The sequence below is a fragment of the Chroicocephalus ridibundus genome, chromosome 1 (genome assembly GCF_963924245.1).
Source record: "Chroicocephalus ridibundus chromosome 1, bChrRid1.1, whole genome shotgun sequence".
Taxonomy (NCBI): Eukaryota; Metazoa; Chordata; class Aves; order Charadriiformes; family Laridae; genus Chroicocephalus; species Chroicocephalus ridibundus.
The window spans coordinates 84,087,199-84,110,063 of record NC_086284.1 but is presented as its reverse complement, the minus strand read 5'-3'; the positions used below and the strand labels follow the sequence as shown (position 1 = coordinate 84,110,063).

At 44.4% G+C, this 22,865-nt stretch overlaps 1 protein-coding gene across 1 annotated transcript; it reads right to left on the bottom strand.

Moving 5' to 3' along the window:
- Positions 1-5,337: 5,337 nt before the first annotated feature.
- LOC134518675 (toll-like receptor 7) lies at positions 5,338-15,185 on the bottom strand. The gene is made up of 2 exons (XM_063341770.1): positions 15,006-15,185; positions 5,338-9,118 (listed from the first exon to the last, which is right to left on the bottom strand). The coding sequence occupies exons 1-2, from the start codon at positions 15,006-15,008 to the stop codon at positions 5,978-5,980; spliced, it is 3,144 nt and encodes a 1,047-aa protein (XP_063197840.1). The 5' UTR covers positions 15,009-15,185; the 3' UTR covers positions 5,338-5,977.
- Positions 15,186-22,865: the final 7,680 nt, after the last annotated feature.

The following is a 22,865-nucleotide window of genomic DNA, read 5'->3' as shown; positions in this document are numbered from 1 at the left end:
GCCAGGATGATGAATTATTCTATAAGGAATTCAGGAATATTGCTAGATCAGCTGCCCTTGTCCTTATGGGTGATTTTAACTTTGCAGATGTCAACTGGCAATATCATACAGTGGACACAAGCAAGTCCATGAAATTCCTGAAGCACGTTGAATATAACTTCTTGATGCAGATACAAAGGGAGCCAACTAGAAAAGGTGTCCGCCTAGATTTGTTGTTTGTAAACAGAGAGGGACTCATAGGTGAAGTGGTGATTGATGACTGTCTTGATCACAGTGACCATGAAGTAGCTGAGTTTCAAATGGTTGGCAATAGGAGAAAAACTGCCAGGAAAACTTTGACTTTGTATATGGGAAGAGCAGAATTTGGGCTGCTGAAGGAGCTAGTTAGTAAGGCCCCCTGGGAGGCTGCTTTTGAAGGTATTGTTGTCCATGAATGCTGGTCACCTTTTAAGATCCATCTCTTAAGAGCACAGGAGTAGGCAATTTGAAAGTGTTGGAAGTCAAGCAAGCAGGGCAGAAGACTGGCGTGGATCTTCTAAAACTTGGGTGGAAAAGGAAAGTATATGGGCATTGGAAGCAATGACAGATGACACTAGAGGACTACAGAGATGCTGTTCGCAACTATAGGGGGGAAATTTGTTTGGTCAAAGCTTGATTAGAGTTTAAGCTGGCCAATACTGTGAAGGACAACAAAAAGGGTTTTTAAAAATATGTTAACAGCAAAAAGAGAATCAGAGATAACATTAGTTCGTTACTTGATGAGCGTGGTCACCTTATAAATAGGGATGCAGACAAAGTGGAGATGTTTAATGCCACCTTCTCTTCCTTCAGCACCAACGATGGGCCCTGAGATCCCTGGAGCCCTGTGTTGGAAGACCGTGACTGGGGAATGATAAAGTCCCAGCTGAATCTGAACTTGTTTGAGACATGCTGCTCCAGCTGGCTGCACGTAAGATTCATTCCAGGATACTGAAAGAGCTGGTTGATGTTATCGTGGGACCTCTCTCCATTATTTTTCAAGAGTCTTGGGGGCCTGGAGAAGTCCCAGTTGCCTGGAAGCTGGCAAATGTTCCAATTTTCAAGAAGCGTAAGAAGGAAGACCCTGGTAAGTATAGGCCTGCCAGTCTCACTTCAGTGCCTGGTAAAACTATGGAGGAGGTTATATTGGGAGTTGTTGAAAAACAACAATGCAGTCTCTGCTCATAGCCAGCATGGGTTCATGGGGGGAAAGCCCGGTTTAATTAACTTAATTTCCTTTTACGACAAGGTCACACACCTAGTTGACCAAGGGAAGCAAGTAAATGTTGGTTTTTTTTTTATTTTAGCAAAGCATTTTTTACTGTCTCTCATAGTATTCTTCTGGACAAAATATTCAGCAATACAGCTAGACAAGTCCATGATATAATGGATGAACAACTGGCTGACAGTCTGGGCTCCAAGAGTTACAGAAAATGGAGTTACATCAGGCTGGTGGCCAGTCAGCAGTGGGGTTCCCCAGGGCTCAATTTTAGGGCCAGTGCTCTTAAATGTTTTTAGAAATTATCTGGATGCAGGAATCAAATGTACATTAAGTAGGTTTGCCAATGATACTAAATTAAGAGGAGCTGTGGACACTCTCAAGGGTAAAAGAGGCCTTACAGAGAGATCTGGATAGACTAGAGAGCTGGGCAATCACCAACTGTATGAAATTTAACAAGAGCAAGTGCAGGATTCTGCACCTGGGATGGGTAATCTTGGTTATACATACAAATTGGGGTGCTAGAAGCTGGAGAGCAGCCCCACAGAAAGAGATCTGGGGGTTTGGGTTGATGGCGAGTTCAATATGAGTCAACAGCCTGCCCTGGCAACCAAAAGGGCCAACTGTGCCCTGGGTTGCATCAAGCACAGCATAGCTAGGCAGTCAATGGAGGTGATTATCCCACTCTACACTGCACTCTTGTGGCTCCACCTCAGGTGCTGTGTGCAGTTCTGGGCACCTCGATATAAGGACATCAGACTATTAGAGTGTGTCCAGAGGAGGGCGACCAAGATGGTGAAGGGCCTCGAGGGCAAGACTTATGAAGAGAGGCAGAAGTCACTTGTTTTTTCAGCTTCGAGAAGAGAAGGCTGAGGATTGACCTTATTGCAGTCTACAGCTTCCCCGAGGCGGGTAGCAGAGGAGGAGGCACTGATCTCCTCTTTCTGGTGACCAGTAACAAGACACAAGGAAACAGTATGAAGCTGCATTAGGGAAAGTTCAGACTGGACATCAGGAAAATGTTCTTCACTGAGAAGTTGGTCTGTCACTGGAACAGGGGAAGCGGTCACAACACCAAGCCTGTAAGGGTTCAAGGAGTGTCAGGACAATGCTCTTAGTCGTATGGTTTAGTTTTAGGTGGTCCATCAAGGAGGAAGGAGTTGGACTCAATGATCCTTATGGCTCCCTTCCGACTCAAGTTATTCTATGATTCTATGATTCTAAGTTATGAAGAGAGACATAGTACATCTCATGTTATTCTATTTAAAGATACAGACACAATTATCAGTAAGACATTCGTTAAAAAATAACTATATACCACCTGCTCTTCCAACCAGGCCTTCCTCTTTCTCCTGCTTCTGTTGTTAATCAATAAAACTGCTTAGATAAATTGGGAGGAAAAAACCCTTATTATCTGTAATATTATTATATGAACCTTGGGTTTCTTGTTTGTGTATGTGTACTTGTCTGTCTGGATGCCTACAACTAAATCAAAAAAGAGGTATTTAAAGAAAAGACCAGGCAGAATGGGTAGGTGAGGAAACACAGGAGGCAGCTGAGATCATAGAAGCATAGTATGGTTTGAGCTGGAAGAGACCTTAAAGATCATCTAGGTCCAACACCCCCTGCCACAGGCAGGGACACCTCCCACGAGACCAGGTTGCTCAAAGCCCCATCCAGCCTGGCCTTGAACACTTCCAGGGATGGGGCATCCACAACTTCTCAGGGCAACCTGTTCCAGATTCTCACCACCCTTAGTGTAAAGAACTTCTTCCTAATACCTAATCTAAATCTCCTGTCTTTCAGTTTATAACTGTTCCCCCTCATCCTATCACTACATTCCCCGATAAAGAGCCCTTCACCATCTTTCCTGTAGTACCTTTAGGTACTGGAAGGCTATTGTAAGGTCTCCCCGGAGTGTTCTCTTCTCCAGGCTGAACAACCCTAACTCTCTTAGTCAGTCCTCATAGGAGAGGTGCTCCAGTACACTGATCATCTTCGTGGCTCTCGTCTGTACCTGCTCGAGCAGGTCCATGTCTTTTTTGTGTTGGGGGGCCCAGAGCTGAACTCCAGGTGGGGATCTCACAAGAGTGGAGTAGAGAGGGAGAATTACCTCCCTCGACCTTCTGGCCACACTTCTTTTGATGCAGCCCAGGATGCAATTGGTTTTTTGGGTTGCGAGCACACATTGCCAGCTCATATTCAGTTTTTCATCCACCAATAGCCCCAAGTTCTTCTCCACAGGGCTGGTCTCAATCCACTCATCACCCAGCCTATATCTATGTTTGGGATTGCCTCCACCCAGGTGCAGGACCTTGTACTTGGCCTTGTTGAACTTAATGAGGTTTGCACGGGCCCACCTCTCTAGCGTACCAAGGTCCCTCTGGATGGCATTGCTTCCCTACAGACTGTCAGCCACACCACTTAGCTTGGTGTCATCTGCAAACTTGTTGAGGGTGCACTTAATACCACTGTCCATGTCACCAACAAAGATGTTAAGTAATACTTGTCCCAATACGGACCCCTGAGGGACACCACTCATCGCTGGTTTCCACAAGGACATCAAGCCGTTGACCACAACTCTTTGAGTGTGACCATCCAGCCAATTCCTTATCCACCAAGTGGTCCACCCGTCAAATCCATGTCTCTCCAATTTAGATACAAGGATGTTTTGTGAGACAGTATCAAATGCTTTGCAAGTCGCTCTTCCCTGGGCCGTATGCCTATAACCTCCCCAGGATGTGGATCCCTGCCTCCACATCCTGCATTTTGGTTTTGTGTTTTAGTTTGGCTAAGAGATCATGGTCAGATGGCTTCCTGACCTCTTGCACATCATGATTGAAAGCTCTGGTACTCTAAGAAAAATGTCTTTAGGTATCTCCCAGCTCTCGTTGCTCCTTTATCTCTGGGGGCAATTTCCCAAGAGATCCCCCACACTAACACCCTAAATAGGCAAAATTTTACCTTTCTGAGGATTAGCATCCTGATTCTACTTTTTACCTGTCCTGTACCCCTCAAGATTGAGAATTCTACCAAGGCATGATTGCTGCAGCTGGATCAAAGCAGTTAGTGTGTCAGTTCCCCATCAGCTAGATCTGTCACCGAGACTAATTGCCAGAAAAGCAAAAGGGCTTTGAGAGGGGAGGGAAGAAGCTCCCTGAATTGCACTGTGGATAGGAACACTGGCAAGGTGAGAGCACGCTGCTCCTCCTGAAACAGGGATCATCACAGCAAGCAGAGAGCCCACATGTGCCACGCACGGAGGTTTAGGCTGCCATTACAAAACTCCTCAGCTGAAATACTGTCACATGTTTGATGAGGCTGTGCTGTGAACCAGAGCGGGGAATTGGCCCAAGTGTTTATGTTTCTGGGCAGTGTTTCTTCCCTTTTTCAAGACGTCTCTAAAGTCAGACCTCTTCCCAGCTCAGGTTTTAGTAGTGGCCCAGCAGCCACTGTGGGAGATGGACCTGCTTGGGGAACAAATATTGCCTATTTGAGGCAATTTGAGGAGGGCTTGAGGCTGCTCTGGAGCACCACAGCATGGCTAAAGAAATGGTGGGGTGGATGCTTTCTTTGTATGACTTGGTCTTACGTGTTTTGCACTTTGAGTGACAGTGTTTTGTTCTGGAGAAAGTCTGGGCAGGTGGAGGCGAGTCAGTCACTTTAGCATGTGCTCGGGCCCCAGCCCTGGCTGGACCCAGTAACTTCAACCCAGTTGATACACTAGGGTATCTTTTTACTTTCCTTTCTTTGTCTCTTCCCACTTCCTGTTTGGTTTCCTTGATTTTCTCCATCTGCCTCGTGCAAAGGCTTCCCTCAGCCTATCTGCTGTCCTGCTCCCCCTCCTCAGTCCCAGGCAGCATCTCAAGGTAAAAGGACTCCCTTTATCTTGTAACTCCTTCTAACCCACAGCCTGCAAACCCTTCGGAATTTGTTTCTCACATACCTTCCTATTTTAGCCCATACACACTCTTCAAGTCTCCTCAGATTTATGAGCTTTGACAATGCAACAGCGGGAGAGCTCCCCACTGCCCGCACCCAAGTCCCTGAGGGCAGACCCACCCCCTTTCCCCAGCGGTTATGGCTGTTGCCCACGCAGACGGAAGCGGAAAGCTCAGCAGCTGTAAGCCTGAGATGAAAAGATAATCATTCTTACATTTTCCCCAGTCCTAAAATCAAAGCACGGGCTTTGCTTTGGGTAGTTTCTGAGAGGAAAGTGCCACCAAATGCCTTTCTTGCTTTTCATAAATACACCAAATACAGAAACTAGCATGTTCCATTAAAATCATCTTTACTCCAACAGTGATCTGAACAGCAGCAACTCGTCACAGCCAAACTCCTCCTGGCAGTCTGTGTACTAGAGTAAGCTGAGCAAGTGCCTCACCCACACTTGACTCAACCACAGGAGATGCTGGAGGCCTCCAGCAAACTGAAAGCTGGAAGTGGTGATTCTGTTCTAAACCAGGGACTTCCAGTGGGTAGTGCATCTTCTCTTGCTGTGCAGCAATCAGTGCCAAGCAAGGTGCATGTCAGCTAGACATCTGTGCCGGCAACGGTTTCTGTTCAATCTTGTCATAGCAAAACAAGTGAACTATCAGCTTGAGGACTGTTTGTGCATTTCGATTGGGGGAACAATAACACAATTACATTTATCCTCTGCATTTCGACAGTTTCTCCAAACGAAGGTCAGGATCTTTTGCTTGCTGGGCATCATAACAATATTTACGGGGAACAGTAGAGCTAAACAGTTTCTTGGAGTAGCCTGTTGTAAGCCAGAGTATTGTTGGTAGCTATTGCATTTTTCAGGCACTGCCAGAAGTAGGGCTGAGCTCGAGGGTTAGTGGGCCATTCCAGGACAGAACTTCCGCACAGCCTCTTCCTCAGCCGGACGTACCGGGACTTCTGCAAAACCTTCTCAAGGAATATCAAGATGATGACATCCATTTTTTCATCTAGAAGCCGCTGGTGGGCCATGTAGAAGGTTGTCTTGAAGCGGCCGCTTTTAATATACTTGTTGGTCAGCACAAAGATGGTCTTTTTGCTCAGCTGAATGCTCTGGGAAAGGTTGTCAAAGACGGGCTGTCCTGGGAGCCAGTCCCTTTCTTCCAGGCATAAATTGAACTGTCTGGCTTTTTGATCTTCCAGCCTTTCAACCAGTTCTGTCAGCACCCACTCATTCACAGCCGGATCTCTATTGTCATAGGCGATAAAAGCATCGTAGCAAGCCTCTGGTAAAGATAAGCGCCGATAGCCCTTCAACTTGGCGGTGCAGTAATGGTAACTATACCACACATCCCAGAAATAGAGATGGCTCGTCACTGTGAACACCATAAAGACGAGGACAGTTGAAGCTGACAGAGCGTACAGGATCAAATACGAGGTGTCCAGCTCACAGGTGTACAGATCCAAGAAAACCACGCTCCTTCCTTTATGTGCCCCTGGGCCCGCACAGGTCACGTCTGTGGCCAGAAGAGGAATAGTCACTTGAGTCTGATTGATCCACCAAACAAACCACACGGCATCACAATTGCACTTGAAAGGATTGCCATGCAAAAGCAGCATCCTCAGGTTGTTAATGACATTTTCAGGGAAGCTCGATTTCCTAATTATTTGGATCTTGTTTGCGCTGAGGTCCAAGTATTTCAGTTTAAAAGCACCTCTGAGAAAGTGTTTAGTTAGTCGTTGAATGCGATTGTTTCGGAGCATCAGTTCTTGGAGCGTTGAAGAGCAATTGGACAGTTCTCGGGGGACAGTAGCCAGAAGGTTATTGCTGAGGTCCAGAGTTACCAGGTTCTTCAGATAGTGGAGGTTTCCCCAGTTGAAACTCTTCATCCGGTTATTGGTTAAGTTGAGGATCTTGAGTTGTGGAGGCATAGCTTGAAAAGCATCCGGAGGGAAAAAACTGAGTGAGTTGAAGGAAATATCCAGTTTTTCCAGGCTGGTCAGATTCTTGAAGAATGACAAGTATCTAGCATTCCCATCCATCCATAAAACATCCAAACGATTTCCTCTGAATTCTAAAATTTGAAGAGACTGGCTTTCCATCCCTGTGTTAATAGAGGTAGAAATCTCATTCTCGTTCAACATCAGCTTCTTCAGATGGGACAAGTTTTTCATAAAACTAAGCATGTGAGTTACACCTTCTGCCAAGAAATAATAGTTGTTATTGCTCAGGTCTAGGATTTCTAAAAGTTGTAGCTCTTTGAAAGCAGTTGAGTATAGCAAGTCAATCCTGTTGTTGGAAAAATCCAGATATTTCAATCCAGACAAGTAGGAGAATTCACTTCCATTTAAGGTCTGACTTATTGCATTACCTGACAAGTTGAGGCATCGGAGGAAACCGAGTCCCCGGAAGTCTGAGGGATTAATGAAAAATATGTTGTTTCTGCTTAAATCCAGAGTTTCTCCATATTTCCGGCACTCTTCCTTAACGGAAGATTGGTAGGAAGCAGCCTCTTTGTCTTTGGATCTGCAACTTCGCCCGTACACATCATACCTGAAATAATGCATGTCTTGTAATACTTGCCTGTTGTATTGCTCTCCTGAAATCCGAGGATTAGAGCAAAACCCATGAAAGTTGTTTTCACCTGAAGAAGGAGAAATTTTATTCACTGAGAGGTCTACGAATTTAAGAGCTGGGAATTTCTTGAACACTTTCAAGTCAGCAATTTTAATAAAATTAGTCCCAAGATCCAACACGGTAAGATTTCTAAGACTGAGCAATGGAGCTAGATTTCTTTCTCTTAGTTCATTAAAGACATAACCCCTGAGCCTCAGGGTTTGCAGGTTAGAGAGGGAGGAAAATGTCTTAGACAGGTTCAAGAATGGAGAATACATCTTCAGTTCAAAATTAAAGGACAGATCAAGCTCAACAAGGCTGGGGATAAACTGCAAAAACTGAGCATCTCCTATCTCCTTTAAGAGGAAATTTTGGGACAGGTCAAGCTCTTTGAGATTCTTGATGGTTTTAAACCAGCTGCTTGGTATGCTCTGGAGAGAGTTGCTGTGAAGTCTCAAAATTCTTAAACTTTTCAAGGAAAAGAAAGCCCTTGAATGAATCTCAATTGTGCCCTTGGGGCAGGGAGTACAAGGATATGGAGCGTTATAGCAACGTGGGCAATTACCACTGAGATCAAGAATTTCCAGGTTGTGAAGGGCACTTAAATCCTGTTCTTGAACTACTTGAATCATGTTATTGTAAATGTACAGTTCCTTTAAAGTAGGTGACAAATTGGGTGGAATATGAGTTAAGTTGTTAGACTTTAGGGATAGGATTGTTAATTTTTTCAGCTCCAGAAAGGCTGTTTTTTCAATTTCAAATGAAACATTGCATGGGTTACGGTAGTAACAGTTCTGTCCCAGATACAATACTTCTATGTTACCTAGCTCCGACAAGTTGGCTCTTTGGATAGAAAAGATGCTGTTTGCTTCCAGGCTCAGCAGACTTAAAGCAGGAGGAAGGCTGCGGGGTATTTCCAACAGCTGGTTTGCATCCAAATACAATGACTTCAATCTTGTCAGGGCAGCAAAACTACCATTCTCAATGTTTGGTGTCTCATTGCATATATTATCTTTGGGTCCCATTCTGACAGGCACACAGTTGCATCTGAAGTCAATCTCCACGAGGTTGTGAAGATGAGCAAAAGATGTTGGGTAGATATGAGGGATATGGTTAATACTCAGGGTAAGGTTGGTAGCATTTGCAGGAATCCCTCTGGGGATTTCGGTGAGACGGCGATCGGTGCAGTCCACTGTCACAGTACTTTCAAAGGCTTTAACATCACAGGGTAGACTTTTGGGAAACCAAGCTCCTGACAGCAGCATCGGAAATAGGAAGAGCAAGAGAAATGGTGATGCATTTGACATCTTTGCACGAGGTACCTAAACATAAGGACAAAGAGAAGTATTAATAAGAATGCAATAAGAACATGTCATAGGACATCAAATCAAGCATGTACTGGGTCAGGCCGAAAATACAGCTAACCTAGGGTCCTGACTCTCATACTGGATGGAAGTGGATAGGCTGGCAGGATTATAAATTTGGGGAAGGCATATATTGGTATTTCTTCAAATGATTTACTTTTTTATCACTAACTATTGTAGTAGCAAGATACAGATCACTCTCTAAAGAATGAATCATTAAAAAAAAAATGTACTGAAAAAATGACAAGGCAGGTCATTATGGGCTACATCTCTGTGAATTTTCATTTTTAAGGGGAAACAAGCAGTGTTAAATATCCAGCAGATTGCCAATGTGTAATAAAGTAAATGAGGAAAGTTAATTTTTCAAAGCATATAAAAGACAGAGAAAATCTCTAGTCACTTAAAAGCTAGTGTAAATTTTCCAAACTACACTGACAAACAGGTGAGTGCCTAATTCAAATTTCACATTATGATAAGGATTCTGAGAATCCTAGAATAAAATCAAAGAATCATTTAGGTTGGAAAAGACTTTTAAGATCATCGCATCCATCCATTAAACTAACACTGCTAATTCCACCACTAAATCATGTCCCTCAGCGCCACATCTACGCATCTTTTAAATACCTCTAGGGATGGGTACACAACCACTTCCATGGGCAGCCTGTTCCAATGCTTGACAGCCCTTTCAGTGAAGAATTTTTTCCTAATATCTGACCTAAACCTCCCCTGGAGCAACTTGAGGCCTCAAGTTTCCTCTCATCCTATTGGTTGTTACTTGGGAGAAGAGACCAGGCCCCACCATGCTGCAACCTCCTTTCAGGTACTTGTAGAGAGTGATAAGGTCCCTCCTCACCCTCCTTTTCTCCAGGCTAAACAACCTCAGTGCCCTTAGCCACTTCTAGAGTGCAAGACTTCAGAGTCTTGTTCTCTAGATCCTTTACCAGTTCTGTTGTTCTTCTTTGGACACGCTCCAGCACCTCAATGTCCCTCCTGTAGTGAGGGGCCCAAAACTGAACACAATATTCAAGAGCTGCGGCCTCACCAGTGCCGAGTACAGGCGGTAGATCGCTTCCCTCGTCTTGCCGGCCACACTATTTCTGGTACAATCCAGGATGCTACAGGCCTTTTTGGCCACCTGAGCACACTGCCGGCTCATATTCAGCCGGCCGTCGACCAGCACCCAGAGGTTCTTTTCCACCAGGCAGCTTTCCAGCCACTCTTCCCCAAGCCCGTAGCGCTGCATGGGGTTGTTGTGAGCCAAGTGCAGGACCTGGCACTTGGCCTTGTTGAACCTCATACTGTTGGCCTCAGACCATCGACCCAGCCTGTCCACATACCTCTGCAGAGCCTTCCTATCGTCAAGCACATCAACATTTCTGCCCAACTTGGTGTCATCTGCAAATTTACTGAGGGTGCTCTCAATGCCCTCATCCAGATCATTGAGAAACATAGCAAAGAGAACGGAGTCCTGGGGAACACCACTTGTGACTGGACACCAAATGGATTTAACTCCCTTCACCACTACTCTTTGGGCTCGGCCACACAGACAGTTTTTTACCCAGCAAAGAGTACGCCTTTCCAAGCCGTGAGCAGCCAGTTTCTCCTGGAGAATGCTGTGGGTAACAGTGTCAAAAGCTTTACTAAAGTCCAGGTGGACAACATCCACAGCCTTGCCTTCATCTGCTAAGTGGGTCACGTTGTCACAGAAGGAGATCAGGTTACTCAAGCAGGACCTGCCTTTCATAAACCCATGCTGACTGGGCCTGATCACCTGGCTGTCCTGGACGTGCCGCGTGATGGCACTTGAGATGATCTGCTCTGTAGCCTTCCCCAGCACCGAGGTCACACTGACAGGCCTGTAGTTCCTGCATGCTCCTTACGGCCCTTCTTCTGGATGGCCGTAACATTTGCTACCCTTCGGTCAACTGGGACCTCACCAGATTTCCAGGAGCACTGACAAATGATTGAAAGTGGCTTCATGAGCTTTTCTGTCAGCTGCCTCAGTACTCTTGGGTGGATCCCATCCAGTGCCATAGACCTGTGTGTGTCTAAGTGGTGTAGCAGGTTGCCAACCATTTTTCCTGGGATGATGTGGCTTCATTCTGCTCCCTGATTCTGTCTTCCAGCTCAGCAACCCGGGTACCCCCAGTAAGAACAATTGGTCTTGCTATTAAAGACTGAGGCAAAGGAGGCACGTTGTACTGCACCCTTTTCCTCAGCCTTTGTCACTATGTTTGCCCCTGTATCTAATAAAGGATGGAGATTCCCCTTAGCCCTCCTTTTGGTAATGTATTTATAGAAACATTTTTAATTGTCTTTTACAGCAGTAGTGAAATTATGTTCTAGTTGGGCCTTGGTCCTTCTAATTTTCTCCCTGCATAGCCTCACAACAGCCTTGTAGTCCTCCCGAGTACCTGCCTCTTCTTCCAAAGGTCATAAACTCTTTTTTTTTCCTGAGTTCCAGCAGAAGCGCTCTGTTCAGCCAGGCTGCTCTTCTTCCCTGGCAGCTCATCTTTTGGCACATGGGGATGGCCTGCTCGTGTGCCTTGAAGATTTCCTTCTTGAAGTACATCCAGCCTTCTTGGACAACTTTGCCCTTCAGGACTGCCTCCCAAGGGACTCTGTGAACCAGGGCCCTAAACAGACCAAAGTCTGCCCTCTGGAAGTCCAAGGTCACAGTTCTACTAACCACCCTCCTTACTTCTCTGAGAATTGAAAACTCTCTCATTTCATGATCGCTTTGCCCAAGAGGGCCTCCAAACATCAAATCACCCACAAGTCAATCTGTTCACAAACAACAAGTCCAGTGGGGCGCCTTCCCTAGTTGGCTCACTCACAGGCTGTATCAGGAAGTTATCTTCCACACACTCCAGGAACCTCCTAGACTGGTTCTTCTCCGCTGCATTGTATTTCCAGCAGAGATCTGGTAAGTTGAAGTCCTCCATGAGGACAAGTCCTAGCAATCATGAGACTTCTCCCAGCTGCTTATAGAATATTTCACCTGCCTCTTCATCCTGGTTGGGTGGTCTATAACAGACTCCCGCCATGATAGCTGCCTTGTTAGCCTTCCCCTAGATTCTTATCTGTAAACACTTGACTCTTTCATCACCATCATCAAACTCTAATCTGTCAAAACCCTCCTTCTAATGTACAGGGCTACCCCACCGCCTCTTATTCCTCACCCATCCCTTCTGAAGAGTTTATAGCCATCCATTGCAGCACTCCAGTTTTGTGGGTCATCCCACCATGTTTCTGTGATTGCAACTATATCACAGTCTTTCAGCTGCACAGTGGCTTCCAACTCCTCCTCTTTGTTGCCTTTGCTGCATGCATTGCTATAAATGTACTTCAGTTGGGCTGTTGATCCTGCCACCTTTTCTTGGAGAGAAGCCTTAATACCTATGTGACTGTTCTGCTTCTGTAGTTTCTAACGCATCAACAACCCCTGCATCGTTTCTGCTGTATGGATCTCCATCCCCTACCAGCACTGAGATAGCTAAGGAGCATTCATTGCTGCTCTGACTGGCTTGGCTTTTTACCCTTTTTACATTCAGCTTCACAGGTGTCACCCTTGTGGACCCCAGTCCTCCAGGCTTGTCAGCTTAAAGCCTGTTTCATCAGGTTTGCAAGCCTGATGGCAAAGATTTACTTTGCCTTTTCTAGTCAGGTGGATCCCCTCTCTCCCTAGCAGGTTATAGACATTAGTAAGTGTTCCATGATCATGAAAGCCACAACCCTGATGAAAGCACCAGCCACGTAGCCAAGTGTTGATTTGTATGATGCATCTTTTCATGCCTGCACCCTTTCCTATAACTGTTAAAATACAGAACCAATCTCTTTATTTTTTCTGATTTCCTGATGTGGAAAAGCACTTGGATGAAAAAGTTGAATAAGAATAACCCAAGTAAGTGGGCAGCCAAGTTGGACAAGATAAAATGCATTCATTTCCTCCCATCGTCCTGGCTTTTTTTTTTAGAACTCTTTTTCCTCCACTACTATCAGCAGGGATGTGGGAGGGAGAAGGAAGGGCTCTACCATTGATATTAATTACATGGAAAACTGAAGGTCTTTCTTTGAATGAAAAGGCACATTGCCAAAGAAAAATCTGGATGTGCTCTTGTAAATATTGTAAATATGTCCCGTCCTTCTTTTTGAAGGGACACACTATATTATGCTTGTAAAAGACTTTATTAGATGAATGAAAAACCAGAGAGTGCCTATCCAAACTGAGTGGCCCGTGGTGCCCCAGCTCCTGCCTATCTCCATCTCTTGTTTTACCAGACCAACATACCAGGGGTCTGGGTTGTTAACCAAGGCAGGGGCCCATGGAGCACGGCAGAGAGGTGGCAGGGAAACGGTAGAGACTCTCTGCACTGCGGGACATGTCACTCCATCACATGGATGCCATTTATTTTATCCGTCGATGTGTACCACAGCAGACCATGACATGCCGACCTTCGCCAGCCACGGTCACGGTACCTGCAGCCACCGAGGGAATAGTGACAACCACCAAGGATCAAACTCCAGCAGCCTGCCTTCCTTTAAAAGAAGGAAGGTAAACCTCTGCTGCTAACCGGGGCTCAAGCCACAGATTTGCTGCTCTTGAGGAAACGTTCATCACAACCAAGCTGTAACGATTTGCTAAACCAAAGTAAACCCCTCTGTCCAAGCACTGGAGCAGGACTTGGGCAAGGGCAGACTGCAATCTAAACCACCACAAACTGTCTGTTTGAACTCATACTTGGCTGCTGCACTCACACACTTGATTTTAGGAGCTTACCCAAGTTCCTCATTTCATGGCCCTGGGCTGCACTGGCATTCAAGAGAGAGCGGGAGAGAGGAGAGAGAGGCCCCTCTGCAGGCGCTGCTCAGCTCTGAACGTGGAGGGAGCTCTGCCTGACTACACGCCAAACAGAGTCTAACGCCGCAGCTTTAGGTGCCGAAAATCAGGTGCAAGGAATCTGGGCCTTAAAAGTCTTCATGAAGATGTTTGTAGGTGTCTTAAGAAGTCACAAAAGGCTTTTGGAGATGCTTGCAATGTTCAGATTTTGAACTCTCACGTACTGCAGTATTTTTAGGAACCTAAGTGTTGTTGCAGAGCCAGCCAAGCTCCTGCCATCTTTGTGCTTCGTTTCTTTGTATATCCTTCTGTTTCCCAACACCCTTTTAATGCATTTGCTATTTTAACTGTAAACTGTTACATTCTGGTGCTGCGTCTAACTATTTGCATGCATACCACTTGGTGTCTGTTATAGTACCAGAACAAATAAAAAAGATCGGTTCAATTAGAAGAAAGAAGCAACGCTGACTTGTGCCACATCTTTGCAATGAGAAGCTGGTTTACACGTACAGCTGGAGTGTGCATGTGCACCATCCTTTTCTCTCTGATCTACGCTGGGCTTTATAAGAAGTTCAGAAAGCAGTAATCTCCTGATATTAACTAGCACATGCACAAACCCATAAGGATTTTGGGTATTCTTCAAATATTCAGTAACGATACAGCTAGAGGTTCCCAAAGGAAGTTTTTCGCTAGGTGTTCCATGTGTATTTTTAGAGGCAAAAGGGGGAAAGTTTAGAGAAAAAGGAACATCTCAGAAGTTCTAGCAATTCAAAAAGACATTACGATGCTCGTTCTGTAGCACACTAGTACAATTCACTGCTAGCCAGTTAGTATTAGCACAAAGAAATGCTTTCCTTTCCTGTCATTACGTATTGCAGCTTCTAACCACAACAGTAAGTTTGGACGTTTAGAAAGCAGAAAAGGAGAATATTTTCTTGAAAGTCTTCCACAACAGTTGCAGTCAAAGAGACCTAAGAGCAAATTTAAAACGAAAGTTTAACCTACCATTTTCTGTGTGCTTCCAGGTTTGGCAAATTTGTCGCTGGAGGAAACTGTAAATCAGAGCAGAAGACAACAGCATAAAAGAGGTCCCCAGTGTTTCAGCTCAGGCGCAGAGGAGAGTACAACATGACATAACTCACTCAAGGCAATAGCAGTAATCACTACTCTATCACTACTATTCGGCTGGACTGCGACTTGAGAAATAATGAAATGTGAAACAACTGCTTCAAACCACTTCCTCAAACATTTGTACTTAAAATTAAAACAGCAGTACCTCATTACTGCTCCACTCCCCCTTACAAAAAAACCAGTACTGTTATTTTTTCCCTTTTAAACAAATTCTCAAATTGCTCATACATCCATGTGACAAAGGTTTTCAAGTTTTTTTCCCTCTTGTTCTTATATGCTGCAATTTGCTCTCTTCTGTGCTACTTTTGAACACTGTTTTCATTTCATACTGTGTATTTTTCCTAGCTATAGTGTCATACCATAAGGAGCTATAACTAGACCTGCTCCAAGAAGAAGAACACCCAAGCCATGGGGAACGCCAAAGGAGGGAAACTGCAAAATACCGACAAGAGAGTGTAAGATCAATCAGCTAGAAGACAAACGCATTACATAAGGGTAACATTCACATCAGACAACTAAGATTTGCAGAAGCTCAAGTTCCCTCTTTTCCCCCTCCCCCTGTTTTAGTGTAAGCTGCATGAACAGAGAAACAGAAATTGTTAATTGATATTAAAAATATCTTATATTTCAAAGTTTAGCAATTTTACTATTTTGGATCCCTTCCCCAAAGTCCCACTCGCTTAATAGACATTTCTTCTAAAAATGATGATGATGATGATGATGATGATGATGATGATGATGATGATGATGATGATGTGTTCATTTCTGCTGCTAATAGCTTCAAGAACTGTGACAAATAGCTTAAACTGAATATTTTGTGGAAGAAATGTCTACTAGGTGAATGGGACTTTGGGGAAGGGAACCAAAATAAACCAGTCAAAAAAGGATGGCAGTAAAGGCATAGGAAAGAGCATACAAAAAGTTAAAAACTGCATAAGGGAGTGTAGAAGTGACTAAGGTAAAGATAAAATGGATAGACATAAGCTGGTGACAATCCAGCATTTCACGGAACACCATGTTTGTTTGCGATTTATTTATTTAGAAGTTTCTATGCTTAGCAGGACAGACTACTTTAATGGTTAGGCTATTTACCAGGTGGCGCTTTTTTTTCATATCTCGTTTCCCTACATATTTTCCTTTACATTTCAAATAGCAGTTCATAATTTCTCTGACTGTGGCAGAGCTGAGGAACTCATTTTGGAAGACTGGAAGCTGAAGAATGAACAGGGAAAGAATTTGCAATCCTACTTTAAATTCCCTGGGTTTAGTGGCTGAGTCCTACAGACATAAAGAAAAACAAGAAAGCGTACAGCATCATTACCTTTCTATCAAGGCCTAGGAAAGGGCTCATTAATTCACTATAGGTTCGGGACTATATTTATCATCTTTGGTGCTTGATTACTAAAAGTACTATAATAAAGTACGATTCCTCTGCTATTTACTGGTAACTGGATTTTTCTTTTCGCACAGTATGCACTGAGGGGTTTTTTGGCAGTTATTACAAAGGATGCAGACACCTCGCTAAAATCCTGCTGCATTCTGCAAGGCCATTCAACACATTTCTGGTAGGAGGAAACCCTTCATTGCAAGCACCCTACGCAGGTGATGCCACTCTGGCTATTTCACAGAACATTCAAGCACCTAACCACGTCCTTGGCATATGACACTGGAACATCACTTAAACATGAGATGCTTAATGCCCATGGCATGGTCTAACCCCAGCCGGCAAGTAAGCCCCAAGCAGCCCTTCACTCACTCCCTGCTGATGGGACGGGAGAGAGAATGGGAAGTGAAAAAGTGAGAAAATTCACGAGTTGAGATAAAGATAGTTTAATAGGTAAAGCAAAAGCTGTGTGCACAAGCAAATTAAAACAAGGAATTAATTCACTGCTTCCCATGGGCAGGCAGGTGTTCAGCCATCTCCAGGAAAGCCGGGCTCCATCATGCTTAACGGCTACTTGGGAAGACAAATCCCATCACTCTGAACACCCTCTTCCCTTCTTCTCCCAGCCTTATATGCTGAACATGTTGTGATGTGGCATGGAATGTCCCTTTGGTCAGCTGGGGTCAGCTGTCCCAGCTGTGTCTCCTCCCAGCTTCTTGTGCACCCCCCACCCACTCACTGGTGGGGTGGTGTGGGGAGCAGGAAAGGCCTTTTCTGCTTTGCCTTCTCAACTGAGTCTGATTTTATTTTTTTCATATTACAAACTGTCTCACCCAGCCAAGAGCACTTGAGTTTCAATTCCGTCCAGAGTGAAACTACGACTTTAGCTGAACATTAATAGAAATATAGACTGCTTTTTTGTTTGTTTTTTTTAAGCTAAGTAGTGTGGGAAGCAAAATACAGCAATATTTCCCTTCAAAAAGTGGGGAGGTAAATGTTGGGGAGATAGCAGTCCAGACCTTCAAAGCTATAACTTGATTTTTAGAGGAACAGAGAGTCACTGATTTACTGATTTTAAAAGTTCATGTTTCCCCCAGATGTTGAGCAAAATCTGTTTTGCCTCCTGTGAAAGACAAAGCAACTGAAAGCAGAAAAGTACTTCCTACTGTGCCACGTGCTAGGGGAGGACCCACTGGTAACAACACACATATTGTGCCACCTCTGTGAGTGAAGAATGTAATTTAGAATAAAGCAGGATTCTTCAGTTGGTTTACTCCTTCATCTACAGGTTTGGTTTTCAGGATTCTACCATGTTTATCTTAAAGCTGGGTAGTTTACCTGAGGTCTGAAAATCGTGCAGTAATGTCTTTTCTCTATCGTGCTAATCCTCACACCAGTAATTATGATACAGCCTCAAGTATTCATGGTTAATACAACATTTAGTGTAACATAAATTACCTATTACATAAATGTGGTGGAAATTATCAAAGACATGAGTTAAGTTGCTCAATTTTTGAAATACATAAATTGACTCTTCAAGCTGATGTAGACAGATGTATGAAAAGACCCACAAAGAGAAATGGATAGCAAAATTGAGGAAATGATAACAAAATTGCTTGCAGAAGCCTTAAGGCATGTAAAAACACAGGATCCATGGTGATAGGAGTTGCAGAAATGTGTTTGCAGACACTAAAACTAACCAAAACAATAAACAGAAGACAACAGTAGAGAAGAGTGGCCTACACCAAGGGCTGAGGAAGCTCTCAGAGCCCTGGTGAGGGAGGAGACCCTCACGGATCTGCGCTACGAGCTGACCCAAACTGCTCTGACATCCAACCAAGGGAGCCCCCAGCGCCACAGAAATAGACTTTTCCATTTCTGAAAGCTGCATCTACCCCAGGCTACCACAGTGCCAAGGCCGACCATTTGGTGTTTGCAAGAGATTATATCCTTTATTGAATTCAGGGCAAACATAGTGACAAAGGCTGAGGAAAAGGGTGCAGTACAACGTGCCTCCTTTGCCTCAGTCTTTAATAGCAAGACCAATTGTTCTTACTGGGGGTACCCGGGTTGCTGAGCTGGAAGACAGAATCAGGGAGCAGAATGAAGCCACATCATCCCAGGAAAAATGGTTGGCAACCTGCTACACCACTTAGACACACACAGGTCTATGGCACTGGATGGGATCCACCCAAGAGTACTGAGGCAGCTGACAGAAAAGCTCATGAAGCCACTTTCAATCATTTGTCAGTGCTCCTGGAAATCTGGTGAGGTCCCAGTTGACCGAAGGGTAGCAAATGTTACGGCCATCCAGAAGAAGGGCCGTAAGGAGCATGCAGGAACTACAGGCCTGTCAGTGTGACCTCGGTGCTGGGGAAGGCTACAGAGCAGATCATCTCAAGTGCCATCACGCGGCACGTCCAGGACAGCCAGGTGATCAGGCCCAGTCAGCATGGGTTTATGAAAGGCAGGTCCTGCTTGAGTAACCTGATCTCCTTCTGTGACAACGTGACCCACTTAGCAGATGAAGGCAAGGCTGTGGATGTTGTCCACCTGGACTTTAGTAAAGCTTTTGACACTGTTACCCACAGCATTCTCCAGGAGAAACTGGCTGCTCACGGCTTGGAAAGGCGTACTCTTTGCTGGGTAAAAAACTGTCTGTGTGGCCGAGCCCAAAGAGTAGTGGTGAAGGGAGTTAAATCCATTTGGTGTCCAGTCACAAGTGGTGTTCCCCAGGACTCCGTTCTCTTTGCTATGTTTCTCAATGATCTGGATGAGGGCATTGAGAGCACCCTCAGTAAATTTGCAGATGACACCAAGTTGGGCAGAAATGTTGATGTGCTTGACGATAGGAAGGCTCTGCAGAGGTATGTGGACAGGCTGGGTCGATGGTCTGAGGCCAACAGTATGAGGTTCAACAAGGCCAAGTGCCAGGTCCTGCACTTGGCTCACAACAACCCCATGCAGCGCTACGGGCTTGGGGAAGAGTGGCTGGAAAGCTGCCCGGTGGAAAAGAACCTCTGGGTGCTGGTCGACGGCCGGCTGAATATGAGCCGGCAGTGTGCTCAGGTGGCCAAAAAGGCCTGTAGCATCCTGGATTGTACCAGAAATAGTGTGGCCGGCAAGACGAGGGAAGCGATCTACCGCCTGTACTCGGCACTGGTGAGGCCGCAGCTCTTGAATATTGTGTTCAGTTTTGGGCCCCTCACTACAGGAGGGACATTGAGGTGCTGGAGCGTGTCCAAAGAAGAACAGAACTGGTGAAGGATGTAGAGAACAAGACTCATGAGAAGTGGCTAAGGGCACTGGGGAAAAGGAGGAGCCTGGAGAAAAGGAGGGTGAGGAGGGACCTTATCCCTCTCTACAACTACCTGAAAGGAGGTTGCAGCATGGTGGGGCCTGGTCTCTTCTCCCAAGTAACAACCAACAGGATGAGAAGAAAGCTCGCTCCCAAGCCCAGTTCCTTGCTCTCCACAATGCCTTTTGTTCTCTTCCCCTCATTTACCTTTTCTTACAAGTACAGTGCAACACGGGCCTGGAGAAGAGCGCCATGAGTGTCCACAGTCACACCTCATTTCTCACTCACAACAACTCTTCTGGGTCTTCCTGGGTGTTCATTTTCTCCACAGCAGCCCCTGAGATGCTGTGTTTTAGACTGGAGACCTGAACAATGTTGATAACACACCTGTGGCATGGCTACTGGGGAACTTGCACAGCCTCGTGGTCTTCTCCGCTTCTCACACTGCCCCCCTGGGGAGCAGGCTGGGGGTGGGCAAGAGGCTGTGAGGGGACACAGCCAGGACAGCAGACCCCAACCAACCAAAGGGCTAACCTTGTCATATGGTGCCGTGCCCCGCAATAAAAACTTGGCTGGGGGGTGAAATTCACTGAAGCAGCCCTCACTCAGGGGCAGGCTGGGCATTGGTCTGTAGCAGGCGGTGGTGAGTGACTGCTTTGACACCTTTTTTTCTTAATTTATTAAGCTGTCTTTATCTCCACGCATGAGCTGTTCTCACTCCTACCCTCCCAATCCTCTCCCCCACCCAAGCTCAGTGGGGGCTTGGCTGCCAGCCGGGGTCAGCCACCACACAACAGAACACCCGCGTTGGCAACAGACACCTGACGAACAACTCGGAGAGGCACTTGCACAGTGAAAACATGCTCAGGTTTCACTCCCAATAGTCCACACACTGCCCCAGCAACAGGCTCTGAGCTTTTGATGTTTTAAACCCCTGGCGTCCATGGCAAGAGCTTCCAGAAAGGCTACAAAATACAAGTACTTTTACTGAGAAAGGCAAAGATTTGTACTTCCACTGGGGCAGTAGAGTGAGGTTTGAAGACAAATATGAGCTAAACCCTCTGACTTCTGCTACGCAATGCGCTACTTTTTCCTTTATTTCAAAATCATGCTGCCGAGAGAAGAAAGTTTCCCACCAGGCTGAACTCTCATCTCATCTTCAGACCAGAATCCCAGCATGGGCCAGGGACCGTAGAGCGTTAAACACCAAACGCCTCACCATTGTTTGTTTCCACGCCTTGTAATTCTGTCAAAATGGATGGGAATTGCACAGAGCTGTCGCGATTCACCTCGACATCTTCCTAAGCATTTCAAGGGCGCAAACTGCATCAGACACAGTAAGCTTAAATCTGTACTTTCCTTCTGCTCTTCCCCCCATCTCATCCTGTCAAATACTAGTGAGGGGTTTGCTTACAACACTGTGAAAAACAAGAACTTCAGCTGCTCATAAAGTGTTAACTCAAACTCCAATGAAATTTAAACATTGTGTCCCTTCTGTCAGACCATAAAAAGCAGGAGAAGGATGATCTTATTATAAAGATGTGTACCAGTCTGGTGTGATTAACAGTTCATCCTTATGTCCAAGACAGCTGGAGCATGATTTATGAGCAAGGCTTGCATGAGAATCAATGCCTACGTTCTTCCCAATTTGACCCGTGCAGGGCATGGCCTTAAAGAAAAAAGAAAAAAAAAAAAAAGAGAGAGTATCAAAATAATAAAGCCACAAGCAACCTCTTGGCACAAGTAATTTTCAAGTTTTATTTATAATACTTGTGTGCACAGTAAAGGCAAACCATTCAGCATCTTGTTTCTAACAAAGATCTCATCTATAAAGCAACTTAATTAATACCATGCATTAAAAGTATTTTATACCTTTTGCATAGTAATGAGGTCTAAACATTGGTATAAGTATGTGGCCATAGACCTCAGTTTAAGAACTTAACTGTGAATTAATATTTTCAGGACAATAGGTTACATAATCTTACATTTAAAAATTGCTTTTCCAAATAAAATAATGTAAATTATTTTCCATTGTTTATAAAGTATTTTTGAAAATTAACCTGTAATGAGGAATTCCTCAGAGAACTGGTCTCTGAATTGAATTCTCATCACAATATCTTACATATCTGTTTTTGTATTCATAATTGAAAGTCATACAGGCGAAATTCTGTATTACTCAATATAGAAAAAAGAAACACACAGAATAAATATAAAATTACTGGAAAATTTGTAAAGACAAAATAGATTTATTCTCAGAGAAACCAAAAGAATAGTCTGTCTGAGGACTGTCTTAAATGGAATGAAAAAATCCATTTTATAATACAGCATTGTTTCAATATATATATATATGCCAGAATAAGCAAGGTAGGATGAAATAAGGCTATTTTTTATGTAGCTCCATAGTAAAGCAGCATCTATCAAGCATGGCAAATGTTTTTGTAATTAACAACTGCAATTTCAGGTCAAAAACTGAGTTTTCCCCATGATCTAAGTGCAGGAACATTACCTGAATACACACAAAGTTTTCCTTTCTAGCTGGAAGACTGAAAACACTCCACAGAAGGATTCAAAGACCTAAAATTACAATGTTAGATTTGGGGATTTCCACATGCACACACCACACCCCCAAACCTGTTTTTGTAATGATTTTAATTCTCTAATGTTAAAGTATTCAAGACTAATTAGTCTACCATAGTTCTCTGGCTGTACAGTAAAGTACTGCAATACTTTGAAATAGAAATGTGAAGCTCTATTGACTCTGCAGTTTTAAAAATAAAAAAAAACCAAAAACTACCACACACCAAAAACTATTTTCAGATACTTCTAAAATCAAGTAACTGTGGGTAGAGACCAACTTGTATAAATACATGTGTTTAAATTTGCTCTTTGGAATTTGCATAGTGAAGCATTACAATATTAACAGGAAAACTGCTATGAAATGATTCATATAATCACAATCGAGCAATGTCAAAAGTGAAAATTAAATTTAAACCAAAATTCTCGTGATTAAAGATTGCTCCTTATTGTTGAAACACATGAAATGAATCATCCC